This window comes from Bombus pascuorum, chromosome 1 (assembly GCF_905332965.1).
Source record: "Bombus pascuorum chromosome 1, iyBomPasc1.1, whole genome shotgun sequence".
In the NCBI taxonomy this organism is placed as follows: domain Eukaryota; kingdom Metazoa; phylum Arthropoda; class Insecta; order Hymenoptera; family Apidae; genus Bombus; species Bombus pascuorum.
The window spans coordinates 2,474,982-2,490,956 of NC_083488.1; the positions used below are offsets into that span (position 1 = coordinate 2,474,982).

Genomic DNA, 15,975 nt, shown 5'->3' on the forward strand with positions numbered 1-15,975 from the left:
CTTAGAATTGTTAATTTATTTCGCATTCGATAGCGAAGGATATGTTGTAAACTCGGTGTCTCCAAAGTCCACGTTTTGAAACCACATCGTGACGGTACAAGTTTCCGAGGTTTTTGACCTGGAGGAGTATCGCGACCTTTTCAGAAAAGCGAACGCCTCGCGTCAGTTCGGATACCACCCCATCCTTACCAGCAGAAGGCGCGTCAAGGGCGCGTGGAAGAGCGATCGTGACATTCAGGACACCGTTGACTGAAAAACTAATTTTTACAACAACCACTCAGCGTGTGTCGTGAACAAACTTGAGAGCTCGGACATGCATATTGTAGTTTTCCATCGATGTGCACATTCGAGCTATCAATCGGTACAGACATGTTCTAACATTCAATCAGTATACGTATTCCGTCGATCGGCTCAAACATCATAGTGCAAACAACCAAATACATACATTATGTACTGTACTCGTTTTTTACACATCGTTTTTTACTAAAGTACAAGTTGCCTGCTGCTATTGCGTTTAAAAGAATGTAAACTTCGGTTTCTCTTACCTAATCGCTCATACACCACGGCTGATAACCATAGTTACATAGGCACACGACGTTCGCTTCCAAGTCGATGAACTATCGGAGACAGACGCGTCCGTTCAAATACCACGAATCGACGAACCTAACGCAAAATCTATGAAAGATGCTTTTCAGAAATGTCTTCTCTTTTAGCTATCCTCGTAAGCTATTACCATAGTCCACTTTCGAATAATTTTTTACGATGTTTTCCTTTCTTTAATTACGGACGATTTACTTGCAACGTTGTAAATTATGTCTTGAAAAACGATTCGCCGCATTATGATAGAAGAACCGCTCTCGAGAGAATAATCGGTCTGAAAAGTGAATTTCAAGCGTTTAAACAACACCATGGTGAATCTCTACCTCGATTACTCGTTTCTTGCGCGATGCACGCAGATGTCATTAGCAAAATCAGACTGAAGCGCGTGGAGAAACCAACTCATGTATTTATGCTTATTAAAAAATTATAAAAAAGATTATCGTACGATAAACTAATCTAAACTAATATCGATTCTCCTAACTATAAAATTATCTTCTTTTCGACAAGTACTACAAACAACTGCAATTTTCAACGATTTACGATCTAGCTTTTTAAAAATATGTATCGTCGGAATGTTACGCGAAATATTTATCAAGTTTCGTAGATAACTCGACGAGTTAACGCGATTTCGTTCCCACGTGAATACCTGCTGTTCTATTCGACCTTCACCTTCTTTTCCCGATTCGTAGAAACTGCTCTTTACGACGTGGAACGCATGATGCAGCCTGTGCAAGTTACGCTATCATCTGCTACAATAGCACTAAATCATACTCATAGGAATATTTTAACGTCTACATTAACCTGAATTGCTCGTTCTACTCGCGGTCTTTAACAAAGGTTGTCCCATAAAAGAAAGACAAATATTGATCTTGTAGATTTCACTGTCGCACATCGTCAACGATAATTATCGTTTGTGGCACACGAGCTTCTAGCTTTCCAACGGATAACCAAATTACTTCATTCAACACGGTTAATTACGTGTTCGATGAACGTACCTAAGTCCTAGAAAAGATCGAAAAATTCAACGTGACAGCTTCTTATTTTAATTCGCTATTGCATACTATGCAATTTACTACTATCTTTTAATCATATTACATATACGATACTTTTCAGTTGTTTACCAAGCTACCCAAGATTCTGTGATCCAACGAAACATCCTATCGACGCACTATTTTTTAATCCAGCGAAACGTCGTATCAACTGTATGACCGATTACGTTGTTGCTCGATAGCGATCGTACCGCTATCCTCAACGGAAAACGCAGCATCGTTGCGATAACTGGCTTCGATCCAGAGCGCTGGCGATAATAAGCTTTTATTTCGAGCAATTCGTTGATTAGCTTATCGATCGCTCTCGCAATACCATTCGAAACAATAGCCAAGGTCGATCCCGTTATACATTTCACGTTGTGTCGGTTGTCGCGGAATCGCGGCATCTCGCAGCAAGCCACTATGCAGTTCGATATCACGATTTGAGACGCCTGACGAGCCGAGGACGAAGAAATCCAACTGGAGTAAGGTCGGTGAACCACGATCCAAGAAGTGTGTCGACGTTAATTAAAGAAATCCCATCGATTATTGGTTGACACTTCGAGTTAACAGCTCGAACGCGGAGAGAAAAAAAAGACGTTTGATCACGTTTACCCATCAAAGGGAGGAGAAACTGCAGTTGACTACAGTTGATAGATAAAGGATCTCATTTACCTAAGATTCTGATTGGACGGTTTTATTTAATCTTTCCTTTGGCACAGTTATGATAATTGCGTTAGAGGAACGTGGCTTAAGTTTCAGGTTTATGACGAAGTTTCAGGTTTGTGAATTTCGACATTTCTCGGTACGTATTGTATTTTCAGGCTTTATCGATCTTTATCTCGCTCCTGTAACCGATAGAATTAATTTTGCATTTTCAAATTTAATATTTTGCGGTATTTAGGATCTAAAACGATTACGTTGGTCGTTTTGCCTTATTAGTTTAACTTCTTGAGAGCCAACGTTCCGTTAATGCAAGATTTCATTCGTCTATAACGTTTTTTGATCGACTTGTGTTTTTCGTTTAAATTATATAGTTTCTTAACGTTGTGAATTTTCAAGATTTAACTCGATATCTTTCGCGTTCCTACTTCTTCGTTCGTCTAATCTCTATGATTTTATAAACTTGGAAAAAATTGAAGAATATTTATGATATTGTGACGAACTTAGGATCCTGGCAAGATCACGGGCCTCTGGAAAGGAAAGTTCCAACTAGTAGACCGAACATATGGCTGGTCGAAGATCGAGGATACCGTTACTGTGACGTTAAAACGACTGCGATGTCAGGGAAATCTAAATTATCACAAAAACCATCCATTGGAAAAGATGTTGCAGGAAAGATTTATCCGCTATATATGTACCGTCTCGAGTGTTTTGCTCGCGATCTTCGTGCGAAAGCCTATCCTTATAATCCTGTTTTCTATCAAGCGGCGTCGTGTTTGCGATCAACTGAGTAATAACTGTGACATTACGATATTCGCGAGGTCGAATATATAGCAAATAAAAACATTATTTTTGCCAATGCAAATATACCGAAGGAACTGATAACAAATAAATGAGTTGAAAGGCTAAAGAATAACAAAACACAAATTCATACACGGTGTATATAATCCATGCGAAGCATAAAAATTCCTACGTAATGGTTCATGCCGTGTTCATACGTAGCATATCTTGGAAAAATTAGAAAGAAAATTCTACTACACGACAGACCTACACAACTGAACTGCGATGTTTACGAAACGCAACGCATTATTGAAACATAGTACGATCGAAACTCATTGTTCTTCGTCGCAAACTTTAAAATTGTAAAAAAGACGAAGAGAACGAAAGTTGGGTATAATAATCCAGATCGACAGATCTGTACGATCTCAGTCGGATGATCATTAGAAAAACGGGATTCCCGATCGTTTTCCGATTATCGATCGAAATTGTTTACGCCCCGACCTGAATTTCTCGGCTGATGCATAGTACGAACGTGCGAACCGGCTAAGGAACGCCCGAACGCGTGAATTTGCATTTACCTGGCGACCGACAGGAAGCGTCGAATGCTGCGATTCTCAAGAAAAGCCTGAAACTCGAGAGATACAGTTATACCGTTGCACCTGACTCGACGTGTACGTGGCATGAGACCTTAGAAAATGAAAAATCCAGTTGGTTTCGCGTAATGTAATTAACTGTAGGATACGCGAAGTCGATCAGCAGTTCGTGTTGATAACAGGAAGCGGTCCATTCAACGGTGACTTGTTGCGTAACATTTACGAGGCAAAAGACTCGGCTTGCTTAGGAGTGTTAGCCGACGTTCTACTTTTAACTTTTTTTTTTTTTTTTTTTTTTTTTTTTTTTTTTTTTTTTTTATAACGTTTATTGTCCAAGAAGATGAGTATTACATGTGTATGTTATTCACAATAAACAATGAATTTCGGTTGTAGGGTGGATTAGGCAAAAGTACCGATACGCGTCGGTACGACGTAGCCATGGTCTAATATGTGTCGTGGGTTTTAGGTTTTTGCGTTTATTTTTTTGTTTTTTTGGGTTTAAGTCGCATTGGTGCGTGATTTTTGTGTATTCTTGTGTGTGTTGTATTTTGTCCTGAAACTTGGCCGCAAAACAGGACTCCTCGGATTCTACTTTTAACTACGTTCTATCGACTGACAATCTCGAAAAGTGCGCGCAAATCTTGCGATACGGAGGATCTCTGTCAGTGGTTTGAAACGTTTAATGGTCGAAATACCATCGAGCCTTCGTGAGCATGCATAATTAACGCTCGTTATGACGTTGAACCGATACATCGGTAGCTCGTGAGTGAAGTGTCGTTTGGAATGGTCGAACCGCTACGTTCGTGTCATCCGAATGAGAGTTCGCATGAGATTAAACGATCTCGTAATTGTTTTCAGTCGTGTGAAAATAACGATTTTTAATCGAAGAACAAAATTGAACATCGTAGAAGCTGATTCGGGAAATAAGTCTAACGTATCATCGGAATATTCGTTTAATCTAACGTACTATGTCGTACCATTTTAGCGAAATGATTATATTTGCATCATCGCTCGTATCAGAACCTGTCTTGAATCGGGATAAGTCGAATCGGGTCGATTACGCCCGTCTGAATTATCATAGATAGTCTGGTTTACGTATACCGAGATACGCACATAGAAACGTAACGCAAACTGATGTTACTAGGAGTGGCTTCACAACGACGTACCAGCCAAAGTTTATCGAGGTTATCCCGTTAGGCTCAGGTCGCAGCGACTGTTTTATCAAAGATCGGCCGCACGTATCCTTCTTTCCATCGAAACTACTCGCTTCACCTTGTAGATCGTTAAACTTCTAAATAACGATACATCGTGTTGCAAGAAATTGGTCCGTTCCTTGCATTCGTAGGTGGTGACCATTTGAATGTCAAAGTTACGGGGAAGAAATCTGTCGCTGACCTTTATGGCTCGGTGTTTCTTTTATTTTAGGAACGAAGAGATCTAAATCCGAAACTCGATAATACATTCTTATCGCTTCCTGAAGTTACTGTTGTGCTTTATTTTGTTTACTTCTTGATATCAGTTAGAGTCGATAGGTTCTTGCATATTTTATAATATCACATTTATATCAAAAGTCCAAAATAATAACAACGGCAAAGGCGACGTCGTATTGGGATTCCTTTCGAATGGAAAAGGAATAGAAGCACGAAAGATCTTGATATCCATGCAAATACGAATATAGATAATCAAATGCTAGTCTAGAAAGAAGAGATACGAGTGCTTCATCGTGAAACTAATTTTAAACCTGTCTCATTTCGGTGTCAGTGGCATACAGAATCGATGACGAATGGCAACCGGTTCTGCCTGATGTTTCATTGGCTGGGAAACTAATAACGTATCACCATCTAGATTTTCGCGCGATTTTGTTAAAGTATTCGAATTAGACATCTACTCGTAGTTTGATCAACTTTCCAAGAAAAATCGGAATCTTTTCCAATGGATACGTTGCTGGCAAAACGATACGGCAGAAACGTTTTCACGACAAACGAATCCAATTACCAAGTTTAATGAGCAGAAAACTCATACTTTAAAAAAAGAGATTAACACATCCGACGCATATTGTGAAATATCCTGAATAATGTTGTATATGTATGCGTCTAGGATATATTTTATGGAAAGCGGATATTCCAACGATACTAAAGCGATCGAGTGCAATAAGAAACAACGATACGATAACTTCGAGTATATTAATTAGAAAAAAAACTTTCTATAATATTCGATAAATTACAGTTTCACGTCTGTCTACGGTGATTCGTTAGCTCAAACGCCAATGTCGTATGGCGATTCAGTACGATTTAATTAATTATCAGCCACGGTGTACGAGTGATGCGTAAGAGAAGCTAAACTCTAGTCTCTTTTAAATGCCATAGTTCCATAGGGAACTTTTACTTTCATGAAAAACATGTGTAATCGAGTACGACACACAGTACGTGTGTCGTAGTCTGTACTGTGTATACTGTTTGAATGTCATATCTATACCTATAATAGCTACAATACGCACGTTTCGCTCGGACTGTCCGAGCTTTCAAGTTTCTTCAGGACACACGCTGATTGGCTTTTGTCAAAAATTACTTTTTCAATCAACGGCGTCCTGAATGTCACGACCGCTCTTCCGTGCGCCCTTGACGCGCCTTCTCCTGGTAAGGATGGGGTGTTATCCGAACTGACGCGAGGCGTTCGCTTTTCTGAAAAGGTCGCGATAATCCTCCAGGTCAGAAACCTCGGAAACTTGTACCGTTACGATATGGTTTCAAAGCTTTGGAAACACCGAGTTTACAATACATCCCTGGCTATCGAGTAGTAGAAGTAAAGTAACAATTCTAAACGCAACTGCCCATGCTCCCCTAACAAGTTCGAACAATAATCGTTTTTACCATAAAATATGACGCATTCTATCGAACCCGATGCAAATTTATATTCAATTAGATGCCTATAATACAATTTCCATACTTATCCTACGCAACAAGTCGTAATTATCAGAAATTACACGAGTGAAAGTCGACTCACCTATTCCACCCACTTGCAAACTGTGTATCGATGGTTTTCGCGAGGTTTCGCTCGAGACAATGGAAACTCGCGCAGAAGAGGAACGAATTATTCTAACGATCGTTTCCGTTCGCGATAACGAGTCCCCTTTATTCTAAACATTATCTATATCCATAGGAGGCAGTCAGTTGTAAAAACTCGATGGTCGTCAGAGCTACCCGAACGTCGACAATTAAGGAACAATTCGTTTCCAGCTTAACAAGCCTATTTAACACGATCAAAGGATTCTCGATTTGTCTGACTTTTGCAGTCTCGCAAGCGTTAGCTTCGGTATTGGCTCGCTTGTTGCTTATGTAACTCGCAATTTGCGTTTAGAAGCGCGTAATTTCGTCGTCCAAGTGCAGAAACAGGATTTGCCACCAAGAATCCACCGTGAACCATGCCACGCCACGCCACACCATACCACGTTACTCTGCTCGACAACGCGATGAATATTCATTCGTGTCTCCGCTGTCTAATAATCATGCACGACTGCTACACGGATGCCATTCTACGATTGAAGGCTGTTTACGAAGCAATCGGACGATCGGACGCAAACTCGAGATTGGATGCAAAATGTTCGAAGATTCGTTTCTACGCGATCGTTTACGATCATACTTCCATTCTAATCATCATATACCATTATAAGTATCTAGCTGTGATAATTAAAAAGAAAATTATTACGATTAAAATAAATCTTATCAAGAATAAGCAAGCGATGCATCTCAATGGTATCGTATAGGAGCATCGTTTCGCATTTGCATACGAAAGAACTTGTCGCCGAGCCCGCCCGCCTGTTATCTTCGTTGCATTTAAATGAGACTGTTTCCGATGATCGATCAGAAAACTGTTGGCAAATCATTCGTGGAAATGTTCCTTTTTCTTTTTTACTGTCGATTTAACAGCGTGAATCATCGTAAGAGTTAACAAAGGGAATCGGATTGAAAAGGAAGAAATGAAAGCAGAAGTTTGGCGATGTGTCAGGAAGATGTTTTAAGAAGGAAGCGGTTCTTTGTTCATTTTGGCAATGCTGTTTTCAAGTTGGAAGAACGTTATGGTAATAATTTGAGATAACTTCTTTCCTAGACAGCACATGGTACGCCTTAACCTTTTGTTTCTTTAACCGTTTCTAGCTGTTGCAACACTGTATCACCGAAGAATCAAAGTTACAGTTGAGACGAAGTTTACAAAAATTCTTAGTAGGTCATCGACTCGCGATCGCTATAATTTGAATATCTCGAGTGATATTTCTCTAAAATATTACAAAATTATTCTCATTAAAATATTTCACGAGAAAAAGCTAAACGAATGAACTTTTAACTATGGAATATCGGTCGCGACATGCTTTGTCACAAATGATGAATACAAAATTTACATGTATTTTTTGTTGATCGACGGAAGCGAAGATGTACAGTATCGTAAACCAAGTCGTAAAATGCAAGTTGCACCGTTCGCCTTCGAACGCACTGGTTGCTTCTGTATGTATATTGGTTGTTCCGTTATATAGAAATGCCGAAGGCGATGCTAATGAGGTAAATCGAAGTCACAAATGCCGTAAAAGGTCCGATAACCCTTTCGAAAACGGTGTTTTTTTTTCTTCTTTTCTTTCGTTCGATTGGGGAAGAATACGGCGCGAAGAAAAATAAATCCCAACTCTACTCGTATAAAAAAGATATCCGATCGTATGTAGGCAACCCTAAATCTTTACCATACAGATTCAATTCCTGTGAACGACTGGAAATTTATTGTCAGCCGATAACGGCATCTTCGTGCTGGTATACGGAATTCCCAGCGAAGAAACGAGGAAACACTTTGACGACTGACATTAATTTCCTGGAAATCACAGTTAATTTTTTAATGATCCTATGCATTATTCGTTAACTAGCCTGTGGCGTATAGGTTTTCATTGGACCGTTAAATGTTTTGGTTTTATTACCTGGTCATGTACTCTTAGACTGTTAGATAAATAGCTAACTATGAACATATATAGGAATTTTATTTGTTAGTTTGTTTAACGTTCAAAGTCTGTCTAAAATAGGTAATGCGAGATAGATTTATGGATAATGGCTGAAACAGGCGAAGTTAATTGATTCTGCTGCATCTTTCGGATCGTTTCCGATCCAAATTGATCGTTATTTATCGTTAAACGATCTTTTATTCGATATAGGTCCGTTTTAATTTCACGTAAAGTTGCCTCGCAACGTTACGAGTCTTTTTGTTTTTTTAACCAGATATGAGATTGAAAGATAGAAATTCGAAAATCATAGCAAGTAGAGCGCAGAAGAGAAAGAGAGATTTCTTCCTTGTCAAGATCGATATATATATAATATTAACAATTTTTTTCTACTTTTAAACTAATTTCAATGTCATATAATCTACATATTTTCTTTTTTTGTGTTTTTTATGAAAAATAGAGAAAATAGAAATCCTTATTGTTCTGTTAGCTTTAAAAGAAGCAAATGCTCCTGTTTCATTTCTCATGTCGGAACGGTGTAAAAATAACGGGAAGTTCTGGAAACAATAACATATTTTTCACCGTTGATCACTGTTGTCTGACGTTTCATTTATCCATGAAAGTATCATTCGTTTTTACATGCACATGTACGTAGTTCGAAATAGAAACTTTGCGTTCGATCTCCGTTAGTCGCCAACACTATGTTATTAAATGAGTATTCTAAAATAATATTACCATATTTCTCTCACAGAATTAATTCTTTCTTACGAAAGCTGTTCCGCGAGAGTTGTTAAATCGCCGAGTTTTTTCGTTATAATGTCTACGAGATGAAAGAAGCGTTAGAATGAACTTTACGAAGAAAATATAAGGATCGATAAAAAGTAAGGAAACGAACTTTCTAGGGACCTATCAAACAAGAAATACATACGTTTACATTAATTTCTTCTTTGAAATCGTGCTCAGAATAAATAAAACGAGTGAATTCGTCGATATCATTTGTTTTTCCTTTCTTATATATCTTCTAGGTTATAAGCAATGTATTCGAGTATTATTTAATGCTCTAACTATTATAAAAGAACCCAATCAAATAATACTCGATCTAATCTTACGTAAAATTGAACGAAAGGATAGAAAGAAAAAAATAAAGCATATTTCTCGGTTGATTCAGTCTACACGCAGAAATATCTTTAATCGAGAGATTGAATTCCCTCGTTAACTTAAAGCCAATGTATCTTTATATCTTCTTCGACAATTTTATTATTTGCCTCGTTATATTTTCACTTTTTATTCGATAAAAGGAACGTACCTATCTATAGTAGTCATTTTGTAAACGTTGTCGAAGATGTTTCCTCGGTCCGATCGAACGCTTTCTTCTTTAACGTTATCACCGTCATCGTGAGTACGGAAATGTAGCGTTCTTGCGTTGGAAAAATCCGGTTGCTCGGGATTCATCATTCGTTCGTCAAGAGATCGTCCAAGTCACGAATATGAGAAACACAGCGCGGTCACGTGAAAAAAAAAAAAAAAAAAGAAAGGAAACAAAAGAGAAACACGCTTCAGCGTATTTGAGTCAGTCCTTCGAGGACTCTCGATACATATTCGATCGTTGTACCACGATATGGACGCGTTGTCCGTGTTTGGAAACAGTCTCGGTCCTTGTCGTAGCCGGACTATCGTCTTAAATTATGCTCGCGTCCTATACACGGTGTTATTCGTGACGATGTTCCTTTTGTTGCGTGACATTGCCATAGATATCGCCATACGGGGATTTTCATTCGGTGTGTATTTCACGTGCAAATTCATCTTCGTCAAACTTCTCTTCGCCTGCAAGAGAATCGAGCGCAATGTAGGAAGCTGTCGCTAAAGATCGATGTTTACGCAACCGTTACGATAATAACCGTTGGTGGAACGATTCCTATTTTCAGATATCTACAGAAATCATGCCAATTAATCTTGTTCCAAGACGAACTACTTTTTCCCAACACGCCTCCACTTTTTTATTTTTGTTACGCGCGCGCAATGAATTTTCAGATACAATTATTTGTAATATTTCGTAAATATCGTGAAAACATTTACGATAAATCAGTTTATGATTGGCGATAATTAGAAATTAATTGCCGTATTGCGTCGTTATTTTCATATGTAAAATGAAACGAAGAGTACTATAATCGGTAATGCATACGATAACTTTTATAAATCTGTATTTTCCTCGACACATGACACGTATAATATGTCTCATCCGAATATAAAACACGTGTTTAAGTGATATAGTACGTCGGCTATTGTCGTATTAAAATTCGCAAAATGTTGCAATAGTTGAAACGACTCGCGTTATTCGATGGTAAAATGAAAATTTTCCAGACGGTGAATACTTTTCTCTGGGAAGAAAGGAATAGGATATTACACGAAGCGATAAGTTTTTTGATTTGGATCGATCGGTTGACTCGTAAAAATTTCAATGAAACCGGTTTCCACGCCTAGCAGGTCACAATAAACGCGCGATATGAATCTTTTCGGCTTATTACGAGGGCTAAAAACAAGTTATTATCCCGAATGAAATCCCTTACGGAAGGTACGAAGGCCAAGGTTAAGTGTCTTTTCAATAATCCTGACGTAAATCGACCAAAGAATTATGGTTGTAAACGGAAGATAATGGTCTTCCTTCTCATTGCCTGGATATTATATAATCCAAATTGAAAACTATGGAACGAATATGTCAAGTGTACATTTTACTGGAACAATAAATTAAATATTGAAACTAAAAAAAAAAAAAAAAAAAAATTGATTCAATAAATTTTCTCAAACTTTTCTGGATTTAATAAATTAAACTTCAATATTCCATAGATTTAGTAGATTAAGAGCTTTAAAAACGTTTTTTTAGATGTTTCTTATTCTTCTCAATAAATCACAAGATTATGTGTATTTCAATAAATTATAAAATTATATATGACAATTATTTTTAATTTCAAGTTACAGTATCAGGAATTCTCGTACATCGCTTTCACGAGACTGTTGCCAATATTTGCATAGTGACTCTATTATTATCCGCGAGTGACTTATTATTATTCTTTTGCAAACTATACGTTCCGATAGAGAGTTCAACATGTGGACGTATTCTTAAATGTGTCCACGTTACATGACAAGCATCGTTTGTTTTATAAAAGATAACGTAGGCGAACTCGTTCGTACACCTGGCTTCCTTTGTCTGGTATTTTTCGTATATTTTTTAGTTTTATTTCGCGTATTTCTTAGAACGATACTAAATAATGTTTGTATATTTATTTCGATAAATATTTTTTAATACTATCTTTTTAATACATTTTTGTACCTTATTTGCTTTTTTATGTATCAAACCATCTCGACTTGAAACATCGGATCACATGCAACAAAATATTTTTCTTATTTTAGATAAACTCACGTGTTAAAGAAGTAAGAAAATAAGTACAGAGATCTACAAGTAAGATAAACTAATTCGGACACAAACAGTGAGATAGCACTGTAGTTTTATAAGAAAGATAAAATTACTCAGAATTTATTCTATGAAACCGCAGTTACGTCAGTCATAATTATATACAACAAAATTTTCTTGAGAAACTTATCCTTCGTAAGACAGTGAGATATGTATCGAGTTACCTGAGCCAAAAAGATATTTAGTTTCGTGGTTTGTTACGTTCGCTCAGTTCGAGGGCATTATATCTGTGTAACTAACACGTACGCGTGTCTAACTGATTTGAAAGATAGTATACTACGCATGTTAATTATTTCGATGTCAAATTGTTTAATTCCGTATTCGGAAAACATACAATTTTACTTGAGACCTTCACGATTTTATACATTCAGGTTATGTTCGTAATTCAACCGCCGTTTTCAAGGTTCGATACGTTCTTAAATAACATACATACCTAATGTATTTGGAAAATAAATGCTCATCGTTTCCAACGTTTCTCGTTCAATATGACGAAGCTGACATATCTTTGACGTTCTTTTTAATCTTGTTTATTAACTAATTAAAACACTATTTCGATTTCCATATTATGCGGGACATTAAAAATGTTAAATTATTTTAGAAACTTAAATTCTGCACACTTCACGTAGTCAACTGATTTAAGCGTTGCATTTAAAATAGCGGCGCTAGAATACAAAACATTAAAAGATTTACCGATCAAGTATATATGTACACGGTCTGGAACTGCCATCTGGTGAGCAAAACAAGTACTTACAACTCCAGCTAATTGGCACAAGCGTAGCGTAGTGAGTAGCGAGGTTAGTAGTATAGTATACGTTTAAGGAGAAGGGTGTCTTTTAGAGCACTGTAGAGAATTAATATAATAAAAAAATATGACTAATCCGAATTTAACTGATATGACGGAGGAAGATGCGGCGGACTTGCAATTTCCGAAAGGTATGTTTGTTTTTTTCTTTTATTTAGCAAGAAGAGACGGAAACAATGCTGTCTGTTTCTAACCTATAATCATATGATGTTTGTTAATGTTTTTTCCGATAACAATTAACATTTTACGTTGTACCGTGTAAAGATAATGTTTAATTGCGGCATGGCCTAAAGTAACGATTATCCTCTTTTAGACTACTCATCGAGTAGAACAGAAAAGATTGGACATAACGTAGAACTCGACGTGTCAGTCGTGAACGATGAAATCATTACTTCAGACCCAATATGCCGCGTATGCAAATCCGCATTGACAGAGCCGTATATTCGTTGTGCTGTGTGTGATAGTATGGAATTGTGTCCCTCTTGTTTCTCCAACGGATCAGAAATTAGCAGTCACAGAAACGATCACGACTATATCATCATAAAGAACGAATTTCCCTTGATCGATGAAAGTGGTTGGACAGCGAAACAAGAATTAGAATGTTTAGATGTTTTACAGGAGTGTGGTTTTGGTAATTGGGTTGACATGGCCAGACGAATACAAGGGAAATCGATGGAAGAATGTAAAAGTCATTATCTTCAATATTATATCGATAATCAGGCTTTGCCAGGATTGCCAAAAATGGAAGAAACGAAAGCTAGTTTGGTTGGTTGTGAACCTATTCCTTATTTATATAAATTGCAAGATTTAGAAGAACCTCCTCGGTTTGCGCCTAATACTCTTAATTGTAAACTTTTGGCTGGATACAATGCAGCAAGATCAGATTTTGAAGTCAATTTTGATAATCATGCAGAATTATTAATTTCCAACTTGTACTACGATGAATTTGATGTAAGCGATAATAATTATGAATTAGGAAAAGAATTACAAGTAGCTATAGTACAAGCATATAATAACAGACTGAAAGAACGTATGAGGAGAAGAAAAATTATACGTAATCATGGACTGATAGCATTTAGAAGGACCATATCTTGGATACAGAGATACGAATGTACAATAACTAGAGCACTTGCAGAAAGATTATTAATTTTTATGCAATTATTAGGAGGTATAGAGTTCGATTATTTCATGGAAGGCTTACATAGAGCGGGAGAACTTAAAAATTATCTTAATAAGTTATTTGAATTTCGCAATAATGGTTTGGAACACTTTCATAGTGTTCCAATATTCCAAAAGTTAAGCAAACTTAGGCAAGAGAATGAAAAGGAAAGGAAACAATACTTGAATAATCCTGACTATAGCTGGAAGACTATATTACCTGGTTGCAACATTAATTTTAGTAATTCCATATCGAGTACAATCGCACAACGAAAAACGGCGCCGCCACTTGCAATTCAAGGTCTTCCAGGATATGAGAAATTAACTTCAGCCGAAAAAGAGCTTTGTTCAATTACGCGTATAGTACCTACTAATTACCTCGATTTCAAACAAATTTTAATAACAGAAAACAAAAAAGCTGGTTATCTTAGATTGGCACAAGCTAGGGTTTTGCTTAAAATTGACGTAAATAAAACACGAAAAATATATGATTTTCTTACGGAAAAGGGATATATAAATAAACCAAATCAATGATATACAGTTCGTTAATCTAGTAAAAATGCGAAATATTTGTATATTATAGTTCGTGGATACTGCCAGGATTGTGATATTACATACTAAGGTTTATAATTAAGAATTTCAAGTAAGAGTTGTAAAAGATCGACTGTAATAAAGTGTGCATATAAATTAAAATATATATTAAACGTACTATAATAAATTATATATATAATATAATAAAATTAAATTATACATATTATAATAAGCAACATATGTAAATTTATATATAATGTTTTGTGCTATATTTATATTATACAATAAATGTATCTTTTTTGCAAAATATGATTAATAAGATTTTGTTAAAAATTTGTGATTAGTAATGTTCAATCAAAAATGTACCCACGAGTGACTTAAAGAAAATAAAGTAAGTTTTAAGTAAATTGCGTAAACAATACTGTCTGATTAATAAAAGCTCTATGTGTAATTTTTTTTTTTAGAATTTGAAAATGCAGAGACCTTGTTAATTTCGGAAGTGTTGATGCTGTTGGAGCACAGGAAAGCTCAAAATGAGTCAGCCGAGGAGGAACAGGAATTCTCTGAAGTTTTTATGAAGAGTTTAACTTATACGAACCGATTTCGTCGGTTTAAAAATAAAGAAACCATTGCTGCTGTAAGAAAGTAAGTACCATCACAAAACTGACGTCTTAAGCATAAATACTTTTATACCTAAGACAAAAATTTACTTCCTTAAATTATCCTCTTTAATAAAAAATATTCACAGCAAGTTATAAAATTTGTATATTTTTGTTTAGTTTACTTATGCAGAAGAAACTTCATAAATTTGAACTAGCTTCGCTCGCAAATCTTTGCCCGGAAACGCCAGAAGAGGCAAAGGCTTTGATACCCAGTTTAGAAGGACGATTAGAAGATGAGGAACTTCGTACAATATTAGAAGACATACAAACAAAACGATCTCTTCAATATTAGAATGTAATTTAAAATATGCCTTTCACTGTGATCATTTTATATAGCACAAAATAAAATTTTTTCTAATAACTATGTTATTGATTTCCATTTTTTTTTTTTTTTTTTTATTTACAATATTCTTTATTTATACTGTTATGAGTGAATAAGATTTTATGAATGTGCCTTAAGAGTACAAATAATTTCTAATATCAGGCAGAATGTAATTACAAATGGAGATAAAATAAAAAAGATTATTTATAACAGATGTAGATATATCGAAGCTTCAATCATGTATGTAATTACATATTGAAAAACTTGATCTACATAAAGGTATGAAAGTATAACATTTAAAAATTTATGAATTTTATTTTTATTTAATTCCAATAATATACGGTCACTAATTACGAAATTTGACAGCTAAACGAATCCTTTGAAACAAACCA

At 36.1% G+C, this 15,975-nt stretch overlaps 2 protein-coding genes across 4 annotated transcripts in view; one reads left to right on the forward strand and one right to left on the reverse strand.

Annotated features, from left to right (window-relative positions):
* The window catches only part of LOC132916115 (neprilysin-2), a 43,097-nt gene extending 30,358 nt beyond the window's left edge, over positions 1-12,739 (reverse strand). For both annotated transcript variants that reach the window (XM_060975905.1, XM_060975904.1), the window contains exons 1-2: positions 12,542-12,739; positions 9,946-10,463 (exon numbers count right to left, since the gene is read on the reverse strand). In XM_060975905.1, coding sequence (XP_060831888.1) covers positions 9,946-10,094 — 149 coding nt within the window. In that variant the 5' untranslated portion in view covers positions 10,095-10,463; positions 12,542-12,739. The remainder of the gene's footprint in view (positions 1-9,945; positions 10,464-12,541) is intronic.
* Positions 1-15,625, forward strand: part of LOC132916122 (DNA-directed RNA polymerase II subunit Rpb4-like) — a 346,958-nt gene extending 331,333 nt beyond the window's left edge. Inside the window, exons 2-4 of one of the 2 annotated variants that reach the window (XM_060975917.1) lie at positions 12,931-13,041; positions 15,064-15,244; positions 15,379-15,625. In XM_060975917.1, coding sequence (XP_060831900.1) covers positions 12,978-13,041; positions 15,064-15,244; positions 15,379-15,553 — 420 coding nt within the window. In that variant the 5' untranslated portion in view covers positions 12,931-12,977 and the 3' untranslated portion in view covers positions 15,554-15,625. Of the gene's footprint in view, positions 1-12,930; positions 13,042-13,223; positions 14,991-15,063; positions 15,245-15,378 lie in introns of those variants that run through there. The other variant, XM_060975916.1, reaches the window with a different exon arrangement.
* Positions 15,626-15,975: the final 350 nt, after the last annotated feature.